Source organism: Callithrix jacchus, chromosome 8 (assembly GCF_049354715.1).
Source record: "Callithrix jacchus isolate 240 chromosome 8, calJac240_pri, whole genome shotgun sequence".
Lineage (NCBI taxonomy): Eukaryota > Metazoa > Chordata > Mammalia > Primates > Cebidae > Callithrix > Callithrix jacchus.
Window position 1 is genome coordinate 123,479,712 of NC_133509.1, and position 17,419 is coordinate 123,497,130.

Genomic DNA, 17,419 nt, shown 5'->3' on the forward strand with positions numbered 1-17,419 from the left:
TGAATTCAGGCTCAGAGAGGATAAGTGAATTGCCCTGACATAACTCAGAGCTGGGAGAGGCAGCACAGGTATGCTGTTCTCAGTATTCAGGTTCCATTCTTGCTCTTTCCCCCTATCTAGTTCCCTCCCACTAACTTTTCACTACCATTTTTGACTCTTTGTTTCCTATATAGAGATGCCATGTCTAAATTGTGAATTGGGTCTTACAAGAATTAAAGTTTTAAAGGATATTCTTTATCCCCTAGTTTGCCTCTGATGCAGTATAATAAAAACTATTTTGAAAGAAAATTTTAACATGGGCCAATTAGGTATGCCAATTGTATTTTGCCCTTTAGTCTCTGTGGTGAGTAACTTCTTACTGCATACTCAGCATCCATTACATGCTTTCTTCCTACCAAGGCTCCAATTTTATTCAGGAATCTACTCCCTCCTAGAGTGTAAGTGATTCAACTTACAAACCTCATGCTCAACTAGTAAGTCTGAGCTCACTGTGATAATACTGCCTCCACTCTCAACCCAGACCTGAGTGATTAGTTTAATAACCCAGATTTAAGCCAATCAGCACATGGTATTCTCCTAATATCTTCTTAGCATGAGGTTTGCTTTGTGTCCTAGAATGACTCAGTCAGGCTAAAAGGAAGGATTTTTAGGTCACAGTTCTGAAAGGGATTTTTTTCCTTCTCTCCCACTGGATAACAGCAAGGAAGCATGTAACTCCAATTGCTACTGCAGCCATTTTCATGTCCACAAATGCAACCAGCCTTATGGGCGAAGCCAACAGTGTGGATAGCAGAGCAGAAGAGCTGGAAAGTCCCTGGGTTCTGGATGATATCGTGAAGCTCCTGAAGCAGCACACTCAGGAGACTACCCTCCTTCTTCATTCTTGTGTGCTAATGCATTTTCTTCTCCTCTGCTGTAAGATGCACAGACACCCACTAAAGTTATTTGTGGGCAACTGCCTGTCACTGCAAATAGTAACCAAGACCAGAGGGTGAGCTTACTCTGCTTAATTGCCTTAAGGATCAAAAATATCAAATTCTAAGGTCTTAGGAGGGCTGAGATTATTTTGTCTAGCTATTCCCTTAGTGTCCAGAAAACACAACTCATGTGTTCAGTGATAATTATACCATAGCTTTCTTCTTTTTGAGACAAGTTTATCCAGGCTGGAGTGCCATGGTGGAATCAAGAGTCACTGCAGCCTTGAACTCCTGGGCTCAACTGATCCACCTACCTCAGCCTCCTGAGTAGCTGGATCTACATGCACATGCTACCACACCCAGCTAAGTTTTGTATTTTTTTTTTTTTTTTTTTTGTAGAAACGAGGTTTCCCATGTTGCCCAGGTTGGTCTTGAACTCCTAAGTTCAAGCAGTCTGCCCACTTCAGCCTCCCAAAGTGCTAGGACTGCCGGGCGTGGTGACTCATGCCAATAATCCCAGCATTTTGGGAGGCTAAAGTGGGTATATAATCTGACGTCAGGAGTTTGAGACCAGCCTAGCCAACATGGTGAAACCCCATCTCTACTAAAAATACAAAAAATGAGTGGGTCATGGTCGTGGGCACCTGTAATCCCAGCTACTCAGAAGGCTGAGGCAGGAGAATTGCTTGAACCTGGGAGGTGGAAGTTGCAGTGAGCTGAGACTGTGCCATTGCACTCCAGCCTGGGCAACTAGAGTGAAACTCCATCTAAAAAAAAAAAAGACAAACCAAAGTGCTATGATTACGGGTGTGAGCCACTGAACTCAGCTCATATCTCTTCTAAGGTATTTATTCTCCCACATTCCAAAGTGACAATTTAAAAACTTTATCCTTGTCCCAATCCAATACCCATTCCCTACCACTTCACTCTCAGTTGATGATACAGGGAAAAATGGAAGTCATTAGACAGGACTTCCTTATTTTCCTATCCCCAAATCTACCAGTCTTCTTATATTTGTACAAGAAAGAATGTTGAATAAATTTCACTCCTTGTATCTGTGGATAATTTCTTCCTGCCAAACTGATTTCTCTCAGAGTGTTCCCCATCTCATTTAGCTCACTGATCAAGCAAAAAATTAACAACTGGCCTTGATTCCTCACTTTATTATACCCCCATATCCAATTAATCAGAAAGGATTAACTGCTTTCCTTCCAGAATACATCCCATATTTGTCCAGTTCTCTCCACATTCACTCCGGCCACCCTGGTTAACTGTTTTTTGCTTGGACTACTGTAGCAGCCCCCTAATTTTCCAATTTGCTCTCTTCCCCCACTACATTCTCTATAAAAGGGTAGTGAGAGGGGCTTTCTCAAAGTATAAATTAGATCACATCACTCCCTCGTTTAAAATTCTCCAGTGACAGACTCTGCACTGAGCGTGAATCCAAACTATTCTCCTTGGGCTACAATATCCTGCATGAGCTGAGCACTATCCCTCTCTACATTCATCTCAGAGGCCTTCCTCCAGTCACACTGACCTTCCAGTTTCTTGATCCAGCCTCAGGGCTTGCGCAGGCAAGATTTAATACAAGCAGGCTGAAGATTACTGTCATCAGAAGGGCATGCTTACTGGGCTAGCTCTTGGCTAGTGTATAAGAACTTTTTAAGTGTTCTCCGAGTCGACAAAGCTCTTTTATCCACCCAGGGCGCTGAACACTTGCTTTCTTCAGGGAAGTTGGTATTTTGGTAATTGAGGCTGGTCTTTATGCCTATGTAACCAGCCCCCAGTAAAAACTCTGGACTCAGACTTCAGCAGGCTTGCTTAGGCAGAAGCACCTCATGTGTGTTGCTGGACTTGACTGCTGGAGGAAGCAGCAGAGTTCTGTGTAACCCCTGGCACGAGGGTGTTAGGGAGATATAGAAACCCTGAGAATAGATGCTCCATATTCCACCTCATGTGTCTTCTCCCTTTGCTGTTCACTGTGTAAACTATAGCCTTAAGGACCTCAGTCCTGTGATTTCTCCTAGTGAACGGCTAAATGTGTGGGAGAAAACAAATACTTTGTTTTATTGCCATCATCTATTGTTTTCATCACATTTATTGCCATCTCATCTCAAATCATCACCGTTTTTTAGTTTTTCTTTACTTGTAGATACAGGGTCTTACTGTTGCCCAGGCTGGACTTGAACTCCTGCCCTCAAGCAGTCCTCCTGTCTCATCCTCCCAAAGTGCTAGGATTACTGGTGTGAACCACCATACCCAGCCTGTCATTTCATTTGATTACAATATAATCCACGCTTCACTGTGCCTTAAAAGTGTGATATTCAAAGACGATTTTTGTTTTTTTCAACACTTGTTTTGACATGATATTTACTGGTTAAAAAACAAAATAAAATAACAAGAGATAACAGAAAGTGCTTAAAATCTGTGAATTATAACTGTGTTACTGGAACTTGCAGGGTACCAAAAAGCAGTGCAAACAAATGAGTGTCATCTTTAGCCTCTGTGGCTGCTACTCACCTCTGCCATTGTAGCACAAAAGCTGCCACAGAACATGTGTAACTTAATAAACATGGGCAAGTCAAATAAAACTTTTACTTAAAGTGCTTACAACAGTGCTGGGCACATGAAATAGGTCAAAGTATGTTCTTTTTACCATTATTACTATTTTTTTAATTTTTAAAAAAATTTTTTCGAGACAGGGTCTGTGTTGCTCATGCTGGTCTTGAACTCCTGGGCTCAGGTGATCCTCAGACCTTGGCTTCCCAAAGTGCTGGGATTACAGGTGTGAGCCACCATGCATGTCCCAAAAACCATTACTATTACCATAGATTGAGTTCAGAATCATGACATTAAAATAATGTATTCTTAATTAAAAAAAATAATCCACAAGTTTTCTTTATAGAGTAACAAGATACTTGATGATATGGTTTGGATTTATGTCCCTGCCCAAACTGCACGTTGAATTGTAACCCCCAGTGAGAGGAGGGACCTCGGGGGAGGTGATTGGATCACAGGGGCAGATTTCCCCCTTGCTGTTCTTGTGAAAGTGAGTTCTCTTGAGATCAGCTTGTTTAAATGTGTAGTACCTCCCCTTTCTCTCTCTTCCTCCTGCTTCAGCCATGTAGGACATACCTGCTTCCCCTTTGCCTTCCACCATGACTGTAAATTTCCTGAGCCCTCCCTTGCCATGTTTCCTGTACAGCCTGTGAAGCCATGAGCCAATTAAACATCTTTTCTTTGTAAATTACCCAGTTTCAGGTAGTTCTTTATAGCAATGCAAGATTGGACTCATAAACTCAAGTTCAATTTGCACCATCATTACCAAACAATATAAAGCAGAAAGTATTTAGTTTTACTTACCTGACATGTCTGCTGAATCACCTATAATGGAAAATAATTATCTATAAATAACAAATATTAACAGTAAAACCTATAGAAACCCAAATATCAAAAGATATTAATTATAAATAAACTATTATATACAAAATTGGTTTTATTACATTTGATTGAGTAAACTGTGAGAGAAGGCACTCATTACAATTATACATACATATTAACATTTTGTGTATGATCTTTCAATCTTCCTTTGGATAAAAACTTTGTTTTCTTTGCATTTAATGAGTTACATAAACTTAATTATAACAACTTTTAGAATTATATTGGTATGATTTAAATTGATATTACCCTCATTTTGGTTAACAAAAATGTACTGCTAATAATAGACTCTCTGGAGTTTTAATGCATCTCTATCTCCAGGGAAGAATTAGATCTAAACCTTCTGAGCTGGGAGACATGATAGCAAAGGTTACTGTATAACTCAAGAAAGGAAAAAGTTCTTCCTTTCAACTAAAGATTTTCCGTATGAGTACAAGTTTGCCAAGAAAGAAAATGTGAAAGCCTATGCTCATTATATTTGTGGTAGAAATACCTAATAACCAAACTTTTCAAAGTAGCAGTCTTCAGAGCAAGAAAGAAAGGAGTAAAAACTTAGAAATCCACTGGAGAAAAGTTGATTGTTTTTTGCTTTGGTAAAGCTTTATATCGATATGAAATAATAATTTCAAAAACATATTGATAACATAGGACAACAGTGTCTTGACCTGGAACATGAGGAAAAACAGAATAAAGTACTTAACTCTGCTGAGCAGACCACATAGGAAATACCATTTTTAGTTATGAATATGTTCTATTAACAATCAAGTGATGAGAGGGCTTGGAACTATGCCCCCTGAAGACTGGTTGAAAGACTGAGAATGTTTGGTTTGGAGAGACCAGGTTTGTCTCTGAATATTAACATGGTCTGGGACAGAAGTAAAAATGAAGGCTTAAACATCATTGGCCAAAATATTTTAAAGCTATCCATCGAGATAAAACTTATCAAATGAAATATATTCTAGCCTCCTAACTTGATGAGTACACTCCTACAATGACCTAGAAGGCAGATGCAATTCAGAACTCCTTGGAGTTTGGGTAACATGAGACAACCTGTCCCACTCTTGTCCATCCCACACAACAAAGAACCACAGAAGCTCGTGTGGTTCTATGAACTGGATGTCTGTCTTCCACCCAAATTCATATACTGAAACCCTAATCTCCAGTGTGATGGTATTAGGAGGTAGGGAGGTTATGAGGATGCAGCCCTCACAGTGAGATTAGTGTTCTCATAAGAAGAGACAGGAGAAAGATAATCTTTTTCCACCATGTGAGGATACAATGAGAAGACAGCCATCTGCAAACCACAGAGAAGGCCCTCTCCACAACCTGACCATGCTGGCACCCTGATTTTGGACTTTCAACCTCCAGAACTGAAAAATAACATTTCTGTTGTTTAGGCTACAAACTCTGTAATATCTGTCATGGCAGCTCAATTTTTTTTAAGACATGTGGTTATCCCAGCTAGTACATTAAAACTCCATCCACCCCTAGGCAATGAACAGCTTGGCCACCCCTCAAGAGTATGCACACTGGTTATACAGTTTGTCACTGGGAGGACAGATGCAGAGAAAAGGCTCATGCAGGCCCATTAGTAGGTTCAGGACCATCTGGTAGAGAATTCCATATACCCAAAGCATGGTCCAGTGGAGAAGTAGGCTCCCCCATGAAAAGCAATCTCTTGCTCTCATGCACAATTTGTTCCATGGAATGTAGTTGGAGGGTGTCCAAAGGAGACCTTTTAAAAGAGAAGAACTAGGCTAGGTGTGGTGGCTCATGCCTGTAATTCCAGCACTTTTTGAGGCCAAGGCGGGAGGACCACAAGATCAGAAGATCGAGACCATCCTGACCAATACTGTGAAGTTCTATCTCCACTAAAAATACAAAAATTAGCCAGGCATGATGGTGCAAGCCTGTAGTTGCAGCTACTCAGGAGGCTGAGACAGGAGAATTGCTTGAACCCGGGAGGAGGAGGCTGCAGTGAGTCAAGATCGCACCACTGCACTCCTGCCTGGGTGACAGAGAAAGACTCTGTCTCAAAATAAATAAATAAATAAAAATAAATAAAAGAGAAGAAGTAGGTAAGACTCAGGGAGAACATGCTAGCTATCTCCAAAACTGGAAGATAATGTCATGGAAATGTGATTAGATGTTCTAGGCACCACAAGAATGAGGGCCAAAGATTAGTAATCACAGACGGATTTTTGTTCTATATGAAGAATCATTTTATAACTAAACTTTCCAGGAAAACATTTAACTACTTCATTAGGCATTAAGTGGCAGTGGGGTTCAAGTACCTTATAACAGAGAGGATAAAATGATATACTTGGCCCTAAAATTCCAAGATTCTAGCCAAGAAAAAGAAAAGTTTGAATGTAACTGGCTAAAACAGTACAAAATCAAACCTTTCAATTCCTCTATGATCTATATGATTTTTATTAACAAAAGGAACAAAAAACACTGTAAATGTTGTTTTATGCTTTTTGGGTATTAAACAAGCCTGACAGCAAAGTAACTAACAAAACAATTCTCTTTATGTGTGGAGAGAGAGAGACAGAGAAAAAAAAAAAATCCTTCCTCATTCTTTAGTCTTCCCTTGAGTCTATCTTAATTAGTCTCCAGTAATTTTTTACATCTATTTTCTGGAAGGGTACAAATGCTGCAAGGAATGGAGTTACATACATAATCTAAAATTTACCTCTGTACTGCCCAGAGTTTGACTTGGAAAGAAAGAGAAGGGATATCATTAACCATTTCATATTTCCTACAGTGTTGTCTTTCAAAATAAAGGGAAAGAAGGGGAGAAAATGGCCAAATTCCTAAAAGATTAATTTGTGACCATGGTATTTCTTAACTAAGAGAGAAAATCACAGCACTAAAATGATACATAAAGTTGCCTATCAGAGGGAGAGCAAAGAAAAGAAGCCAAAGTGGGAAATGAAAGAACCATACTTTTTAGAATTCTATTTGCAGAATATAAATTCCATTAATACAGGGGTTTTGCCTTTTCGTAAGTTGCCTGTATCCCCAGCACCTAAAAGAATACCTTGCACGTGGCAGGTGTTCAATAAATTTGTTGAATAAATGAATTTACTCAATAAAAATGAACTAAACAGTAACTATGTACCAAGAGGCATTGAGCCTATGTACTGAGGTAACATAGTCTCTTCATTCCTCCAGGAGATGGGCCTTGTTCCTTGTGCAGAGTGAAAATAAAACTCCACTTTCAAAAAACTTAGCACAAACAGAGGCCAGACCTTCGTATTTATATGCAAAGATTAGAATATTTTCTGTATAATGGGTAATATTCTATTTACTTTTAAAAGTAGAAAACTGTACAGAAAGAAAAAATACAAGTCTATGTGGCATAGCTTCAGAACCAGGCAACCCAAGCAACAAATTCTTGACTATCAATTTAGTACTTGCATGAAAAATAAAAATATTAAAAGTATAAATTACCTTAGTCAAGAAAAAAAGACAACTGGAAAGCTAGCTTAGCAATCAAGGCCCAATGAAATCCAACAAACTCAATGATTTCAATAAATTTTACAAACTTATTGAAGTTTATGAAACTTCTGCCATATTCATATTTAGTAATCACAAGTTGGCAGATATGTCCTAAATAGACCTGCTATCCTCTCATCAGTTTGACTGTAGAGTTACGGCCTTTGTTTCAGTTTTTCACAGAGGTAAGATAACACGAGTATATTTCATTTTTTTTCTTTTCTTTTTTTTTTTTTTTGAGACGGAGTTTCGCTCTTGTTACCCAGGCTGGCGTGCAATGGCACGATCTCGGCTCACTGCAACCTCCGCCTCCTGGGTTCAGGCAATTCTCCTGCCTCAACTTCCTGAGTAGCTGGGATTATAGGCACGTGCCACCATGCCCAGCTAATTTTTTGTATTTTTAGTAGAGACGGGGTTTCACCATGTTGACCAGGATGGTCTCGATCTGTTGACCTTGTGATCCACCCGCCTTGGCCTCCCAAAGTGCTGGGATTACAGGCTTGAGCCACCGTGCCCGGCCAACACGGGTATATTTCAAAACAGTTGGTGAATTAGATCAATGACAAAGAAAAGAAAAAGGCAGAAGGGATTTACCAACAAAAAACAGACTTGGGTCCTCTCTTCTTTCTAGCCTAAACCCCTCCTGAAGCAGTGTTCTACCCTACCCAGCCTAGTTATTTCTTAGCTGCCCTTATTTATCACTTCCTCTTCAAACTCTTCTTTTCTGGTTTATGTGCTACTGAATATGAATATATGCTGACCAGAAATTCCTGCTAAAGGACTAAATCCAACTATTTCAACTACCATACAATAGTTTACTTTAAATTCTGGATTGTCAAGACCAACTCAGATAACCAGAGTGAGTGACAGAAAGGTACCTGGAAGCAAATAATATGCTATAATTGGGCAGTGCTTTACGTATACATAGATTTTGAACAATAAACATATTATATTTTGATTTTTTTCTTGGATATTGAATTTCTTTGAACAAAATAAATGCTTCAAATTGTTTCTTTTAAAATATAGAAACATACCTACTTGGCCAGTTGCCACTATGTTGATAAATTTGGGGTGCTGATTTACAGTGAGGCACAGAATGTCATCATTATGTTCCTGATAAAAACTCTGAGAACCTACAAAAAAAAGAATTTGAGAATTAAGTTTGAAAACTTTAAGATGTATCAGCCAAACGCACTTACCCAAGACAATAAACTACCCTTTATCTTATTTGCTTATTTAAAATACTATGTTTGAACGCTTACTACGTATACAACATCTTAAGGATAGAAAATTGATTCAAAATTCTTTAATGCCAGTAAAAGGGATAAACAATACAGTACAAGGCTGAATGTTCCAAGTGTCACGAGAGTTGGGATCAAAATGCTATGGGAATTCAAAGCAGAAAAGATTAATCTCATCATGGTAATATGGTACTCCTGGACCGACCCAGACAGGTTTTACAAATGTAAAAGTCAGTGGTGAAGGGCATAGGCAGAGGAACACTTTAAGCAAAGGCATAAAGACAGGAAAGTGTTATGTATGCATTTAAATGGCTCATTTGGATGAAGTGTAGGGTCATGAAGAGGAAAGATGAGTAACATGGTTGGAAAGGCAGCTTGGGACTAGAGTTAGGGAGGATTTTGAGTGCCAGCCCATGATGCTTCTGTTTTGGTTTCTCAAAGAAAAAGATTCACCAGGGTCACACAGAAACCAGTAGTAATTTTCCATTTAATAATTTGGGTCATATTGAGTCATGTTTTATATTTGTTCTGAAGTCAGTGGGGGAGGAACTAAAATCTGTTTTTGTTTATTTTTGAGACAGTCTCACTCTGTTGCCCAGGGTGGAGTGCCGTGGCGCGATCTTGGCTCATTGCAACCTCTACTTCCCCAGTTCAAGTGATTCTCATGCCTCACCCTTGCAAGTGGCTTGGATTACAGGTGTGTGCCATCATGCCTAGCTAATTTTTTGTATTCTTAGTAGATATGGGGTTTTGTTGTGTTGGCCAGGCCAGTCTCAAACTCCTGGCCTCAAGTGATCTGCCCATCTCAGCCTCCCCAAGTGCTGAGATTACAGGCATAAGCCACTGTGCCCAGAAGGAACTGAAATTTTTTGATCAAAGAAGTGTAATGTGATTCATCTGGTAGTAGCGACAGTGAAGAGACCTTGTAAGACTGCAACAGCAGTTCGTGCAGAAGGGAATAAAGAAGGGAATACTTCATTCTTTGTGCAAGTAAAATGAAGAGGTAGAAAATGAGTTCAGAGCAGTTAGTTGGAGAATCAGGGTTTCCTACCTGTAGCAACATTGTGCAGAATTCCAATGGATGCAGTGTGATAAATTATATCATCTCCATCATTTAAGTAGTGAACATTATTCCTACAGTCTCTCCCTCGATAACCAAAAACAAGCTCCAACACAAGGTCCTATAATGATAATAATAATAAAACCATTATATTCTTTGTCATGTCTAAATGTTCACCATTGTTTCCTGTATATATAATGCTAGTGTCTGGAGTCAAAATGGAGTATGCATTTTTGATATTTTACAAACTTCATATACACAATTAAGCTAGTCATACTTCTTTATATAACCTGTTTTAGGCAGTTTAAACGTATATTCTATACTGTTCTACATAAAGTTATAAAAAGGAAAATGGAATCACGAGGTAGTCTGAGGTACAGTTGACCCTCCATATCCAAGGATTCAACCAATTTCAGAGAGAAAATATTTGGGGGGAAAAATAAAAAATAATATAATATTTAATACAGTATAACATTTTTATACAGCAACTATAAATATTTATACAGCATTTACATTGTATTAGGTAATCTACGGATGGTTTAGAATATACAGGAGGATGTGCATAGGTTATATGCAAATTACTATGCCATTTTATTATAAGGCACTTATTTTGGCATCCCCAGGGGGAATCTATCCCCAAATCTGTTTTTTTCTTTTCTGCTCCAAAGAAAAAAAAATGTATGCTCATTGTTAATCAAAATATCTGATCTACCTACATGATTCAGGATAAATTATGTCCAAGTCACAAACTTTGAAGAATCCAAACAGTACATTCATCACTGGTGCACAAAAACTAAGTATACTGTCTCTGACAATTCATGCTAAAGTTCTGGCAGATAATTCTGCAACTGAAAAGTACATTTCATTGACCTTGTAGAACTAGCTTGGGGAAGGAGCTACAGCAATCAGCATTGCACAGCTTTACACCTTGTTTATGTTTGATTTAGCAGAGTGTGCTTGTTTGTTGCTGATCCTGGTATTATGAAATGCCTGGAAAGTCTTCCTTCTTCATCAATTATTATGGATGGTTACTTTGGTTGAAAGCAGAGACAGAAGGAGAAATAGCCTTCATGAACCCTATACAGTGAATATATCAGATAGGGTCAAAATTTCTGATTTGGTATAAGTATTTAATCTTTAATTTACAAATTGACACCACTAAGTATTAGATACTGCCAAGGTGTCTGTGTTTCTATAAGCAAAAGATCATTCACACATATTTAGCTTTAGGAGTTCTCTGAGATACAGTTCAATTAGGGCATTATTCACAGAAAAGTAAAAGGAAGACTAATATAAAAAATTAAGAGAAACAGACAGTATCAATCCAAAACTCAGATTTAGGTAAGAATTAAGTCAAACAAAAAGAGTACTCAATATACTAATTTTCATGAAAACTAATGACAAGACTTGGGTGTTTTATAAAAAGGAACTCTGGATACATTTCAGTGACATTGGAGAGCAAGTTTTCCTTACCTCTATAGGTCTCTTTTTCTTGCCTACATTATTTGTCTGGAGTTTCTCTGGCTGTGGTGGGGCCCTGCTCACCGGGGGCCTGCAACAGAGAAGTGGGAAGGAGGAAAGGCATGCGGCACTCAGTGCCTTCACTGACTCTCTCACACCATCCCTCCCAGAGAAGTGTCTGTCACACCTTCCCAAAGATGACCTCATTCTGTGGTCTACTAGACTGCCTTCTACATCTTGAGAGATTCTAAAGTGGGAAGGTAGAAAGAAAAGATTAGATCTTCTATTTATTTTATTTTATGTTATTGTGAGATGGAGTCTCGCTCTGTTGCCCATGCTGGAGTGCAGTGGCATGATCTTGGCTCAATGCAACCTCCACTTCCTGGGTTCAAGTGATTCTCTTGCCTCAGCCTCCTGAGTAGTTGGGATCACAGGTGTGCGCCACCACATTCAGCTAATTTTTGTATCTTTAGTAGAGGTTTCACCCTGTTGTCCAGGCTGATCTTGAACTCCTAACCTCAGGTGATCCACCCACTTCAGCCTCCCAAAGTGCTAAGATTACAGGATCAGGAGTAAGCCGCCACACCCAGCCTCTTCTCTTCTTTCTTCTTCTTTTTTTTTTTAATAGACCAAGTTTCACTCTGTCACCCAGGCTGGAGTGTAGTGGCATGATCTCAGCTCACTGCAACCTCCGCCTCCCAGGTTCAACCAATTCTTGTGCCTCAGCCTCCCCAGTAGATGGAACTACAAGCATGTACCACCAAGCCTGGCTAATTTTTGTATTTTTAGTAGAGAATACAAAAATACAAAATGTTGGTCAAGCTGGGTCTGGAACTCCTGGCCTCAAGAGATCCACCTGCCTCAGTCTCCTAAAGTGCTGGGATTAGAGGTGTGAGCCACCACACCCAGTCTTACTTTTAATTTCTTTAGTGTACATGTCATAATGTAAATAACATAACAGCACAAGAGTAGACTGTTTATAAACAAATGTGAAAATGTTAATTTAATATACTCAAATATTTCTTGATGGGTAGATTATCAACAAATCCTGGATTACTGCTCTAAAGTATCTAACAGAGTATCTTCACATGGCAGGTATTCAATACACCCTTCTTGAAAGTGAATTTTCATAATATTTCTTTTTCTTCTTTTTTTTTTTTTGGAGATGGAGTTTCGCTCTTGTTGCCCAGGATGGAGTGCAATGGCACAATCTCAGCTCACTGCAACCCCTGCCTCCTGGGTTCAAGTGATTCTCTTTGAGCAGGCATGTGCCACCATGCCCAGCTAATTTTGAATTTTTAGGAGAGGCAGGGTTTCTCCATGTTGGTCAGGCTAGTCTCGAACTCCCGACCTCAGGTGATCCGCCTGCCTTGGCCTCTCAAAGTGCTGGGATTACAGGCATGAACCACTACACCCGGCCAATTTTCATAATAGTTCTATGAATGTTCCACACTGTTAGCAACATAAATCACATCTGTGTTCAAATTTGTACTCATCTGTTTCTCCATGTCCTTTACCTTCTCTACCTGCTGAAGTCCCTAGTACTGGTTAATGGTATTGCCATCAGATGGTTACTCAAGGAAGACATTTTATAGTCACAGAGCATTGTAAACCATACAACATGCTATAAAAGAAAATTACTATTATTATTGCTTCCAACTCTTTATCTTCTTTTATTCTCACTATTTACTAAAAATTTATCAACTTTACACAGTAGCTCTCAAATCTCAAATCTAGCCCCTCGTCTCTGTTCAGGATCTATTTATAATGTGCCATGTCACAACAGGTATATTGAGTTTACATTGTGAATTATTTAAATGTAGAATTTCTTCTCTAGAACCTTTAATTTTTTTAAAAATGAAATTATTATTTTTACCTCAGCCATTATTCAAATATTGAATAATCTGAACACTGAATTTAAATTAATCATGCACCAAACCCCTTTCCAAATTTTAACTTAATATTCAATTTGTAACACCTAAATCAGGAAATGATATAAAGATTAACTTTCCCATGTACAAGACTCCAACATTTATGAACAAGTCTCATAAAATTAAAGGCATAAAATATATTTGCATTTTCAAAATGCTTTTCAAGTTATACATCAATAAAAAGTAAATGTGTTATATCTTTAACATTCAATAGGGATTGGCCAGGTGTAGTGGGTCACACCTGTAATCCCAGCACTTTGGGAGGCCAAGGTGGGTGGATCACAAGGTCAGAAGTGCGAGACCAGCCTGGACAATATGGTGAAATGTCGTCTCTACTAAAAATACAAAAATTAGCAAAGTGTTGTGGCATGTGCCTTTAGTCCCAGCCACTCGGGGGGCTGAGGCAGGAGAATCATTTGAACCTGGGAGGCAGAGGTTGTAGTGAGCTGAGATCACACCACTGCACTCCAGCCTGGGCAATAGAGCAACACTCTGTCTCAAAAAAAAAAAAAGAGAGAGAAATGAATGGGATGTTGATATGTAATATGAGGCAGCATGTCAAATATATAAGCATGACTGGTGTCATAAAAAGTAAACATGCTTTTCAAGAATATATGAACCATTTTTCAAGTTATAGAAATTTTGGTTTCAAACCTTCTTCGTATACTTTTTTGGATGTCCACAAGTAAAAATAAAACAATTTATCATATTTAACATTTAAAAATATTTTTGCTAGGATCATTTCAAAGAATAAAGTTAATATTCAAATAATGAAGTTAATATTAACTTCATTAATGAATATTATTAAGAATAATATAAAATATTCAGCTACTTGGGAGGCTGAGGCAGAATAATTGCTTGAACTTGGGAGGCAGAAGTTGCAGTGAGCCAAGATGGCACCACTGCACTCCAGCCTGAGTAACAGAGCGAGATTCCATCTCAAAAAAAACCCCAAAAAAACCAAAACATAAAACCTCTTCTTGTGACAGGGAGGTCACTTCTACTTAAAAAGCCATTCATATCCAAGATAATAATATTCTCATTTAATTTTCTTGTTTTAAAACAAGATTCCCAGAATAACAATAACTTTGGCTTTCTTCCCCAAGTCAATTTTGTTGGTGAACCTTATTCTGTGTTACTGTCTGACAGCTTTAAATGTAACCCAAACAACAAACAGGTAATTATTATCTATATAATCCCATGTAACAATTAAGCATATTTAAATTTTAAAAAATATTTAATCATATTTTAATTTTATAAAGATCATTTATATAAAGTATATCATTGCTTAAAATAAAAGTCTACAACTTATAAAAATTATACAAGTTGAATGGATAAAGTTTCAGTAAAGCAGTTATTTATACACAGTACAAGTCCAATAATTAAGATGCTATTCATTTCAGGGATACCAATTCCAAAGGAAAAAGATGTGCAAAACTGTGAAGAGCGGCAAAGAACACCAAGTAACATAGTATCCCATTAATGCTAAATAAAAATATGACAAAAATACAAAATTAGGCTTTGTAAACACAGCAAAGAAAGGATTACCTGGAACCTCTTTTCAGCAGCAGATGAAGAGGGAAAAAGATTAAAATGTAAATTTGAATTGAAAACACTAGTAAAATACCTCCTGTAATAAAATGTTTTAACAAGTTTAATGCAGACAAACTATGTTGCATATATTAAAGGCCTGTTGTTTTTAGTTTATTACTGCACATAAGAAAAGGCTTAAGGCTGGGCACAGTGGCTCACACCTGTAATCCAAGCACTTTGGAAGGCTGAGGCAAGAGGATTGCTTGAGCCCAGGAGTCTGAGACCAACCTGGGCAACACTGTGAGACCCCGTCCCTACAAAAAATAAAAATTAACCAGGCCTAGTGGCATGCACCTATAGTCTCAGCTACTTGGGAGGCTGATGTGAGAGAATCACTTGACCTGGAAGGCTAAGGTTGCAGTGAGCTGTGATCACACTACTGCACTCAGCCTAGGCAACAGAATGAGACCGTGTCTCAAGGGGGGAAAAAAAAAAAGGCTTAAATTAATGGCAGGGAAATCACAAGAATGGTGAAAAAAGAAAAAAATGAGAATTTAATATATTTTATATTGTGAACTTTAAAGCTTGCCATTATTATTCTGCAATGTAATCTGAATTTTAAACAAAACATTTTTTTTCTTTTTTTTTTTTTTTACCACTAAGAGTCATATGAAAACATTTAAGCTTATCTTTAAGAATGGGCACTGGCACTAAAATGTTAAGTAGCTGGTAGCACTGGAGATTCTTTAAAGGAAACTGTCTAAAGAGCCCAAGGTTCCACCTCTATTCTGATATAAGAGGGTTCCCCAGTCAGTGAATCCAAGCAGGCAGAATTAGTCACTTGGGACTATGCTGAATTTAGGATTTTGCTAGTAAAACAAGTAATCTTTGAAAAGTTTTTTTTTCTCTCTCTCTTAATAGCATAATGATCAAAACAAAATTGGAAATAATCACAAAAGTCACTTCATCCATTCTCCCACTGAAACCAGGAACCTTCTTGGCACAATGTGGTTACAGGTGTGAGCCACCGCACCCTGTCAATCCCAGCACTTTGGGAGGCCGAGGTGGGTGGATCACATGGTCAGGAGATTGAGACCAGCCTGGCCAACATGGTGAAACCCCATCTCTATTAAAGATACAAAAAATGAGGTCGGGCGCGGTGGCTCAAGCCTGTAATCCCAGCACTTTGGGAGGCCAAGGCGGGTGGATCACGAGGTCAAGAGACCCCGTCTCTACTAAAAATACAAAAACTTGGCTGGGCATGGTGGTGCGTGCCTGTAATCCCAGCTACTCGGGAGGCTGAGGCAGGAGAATTGCCTGAACCCAGGAGGCGGAGGTTGCGGTGAGCCGAGATCGCGCCATTGCATTCCAGCCTGGGTCACAAGAGCGAAACTCCGTCTCAAAAAAAAAAAAAAAAAAAAAAGATACAAAAAATTAGCCAGGCGTGGTGGCGCATGCCTGTAGTCCCAGCTCTCTGGAGGCTGAGGCAGGAGAATCCCTTGAACCCGGGAAGTGGAGGTTGCAGTGAGCCGAGATCATACCACTGCACTCACTCCAGCCTTAGTGACAGAGCGAGACTTCATCTCCAAAACAGCAGCAGCAACAGCAACAATAACAACAACAACAACAACAACAAAACACTGCTTGTAACAGGGAGGTCACTTCCACATAAAAAGCCATTCATATCTAAGATAATATCTCCATTTAGTTTTGTTTTAAAACAAGATTCCAAAAATAATAATAATTTTTTTTTAGACAGGGTCTTGCTTTGTCACCCAGGCTAGAGTATAGTAGTGAGATCATGGGTCATGGTAGCTTTTTTTTTTGAGACGGAGTTTCGCTCTTGTTACCCAGGCTGGAGTGCAATGGCGCCATCTCGGCTCACCGCAACCTCTGCCTCCTGGGTTCAGGCAATTCTCCTGCCTCAGCCTCCTGAGTAGCTGGGATTACAGGCACACACCACCATGCCCAGTTAATTTTTTGTATTTTTAGTAGAGACGGGGTTTCACCATGTTGACCAGGATGGTCTCGATCTATTGACCTTGTGATCCACCCGCCTCGGCCTCCCAAAGTGCTGGGATTACAGGCTTGAGCCACCGTGCCCGGCCTGGGTCATGGCAGCTTTTACCTCCCATGCTCAAGAGATCCTCCTGCCTCAGCATCCCAAGTAGCTGGGCTCACAGGTGTACACTACCACACCCAGCTAAATTTTAAAGTTTTTTAATAGAGATGGTGTCTCACCAGATTGGCCAGGCTGATCTTTAACTCCTGGCCTCAACCGATTCTCCAAACTTGGCATCCCAAAGTGCCAGGATTACAGGCATAAACCACTGCACC

The 17,419-nt window shown here is 39.1% G+C and overlaps 1 protein-coding gene across 26 annotated transcripts in view; it reads right to left on the reverse strand.

Moving 5' to 3' along the window:
- EML5 (EMAP like 5) overlaps positions 1-17,419 on the reverse strand; it is a 203,847-nt gene that overhangs the window by 18,415 nt on the left and 168,013 nt on the right. For 14 of the 26 annotated variants that reach the window (XR_013521439.1, XR_013521441.1, XR_013521440.1 and 11 more), the window contains 4 exons: positions 11,631-11,709; positions 10,149-10,278; positions 8,891-8,989; positions 4,281-4,301 (listed from right to left, as the gene is read on the reverse strand). Coding sequence is in view for 10 of the 26 variants with exons in the window: in XM_035261239.3 (XP_035117130.1) it covers positions 4,281-4,301; positions 8,891-8,989; positions 10,149-10,278; positions 11,631-11,709 (329 nt within the window). In the remaining 16 variants the exon portion in view is untranslated. Of the gene's footprint in view, positions 1-4,280; positions 4,302-8,890; positions 8,990-10,148; positions 10,279-11,630; positions 11,710-15,097; positions 15,107-17,419 lie in introns of all 26 variants that reach the window. The other 12 variants (XR_013521448.1, XR_013521449.1, XR_013521447.1 and 9 more) reach the window with 3 other exon arrangements.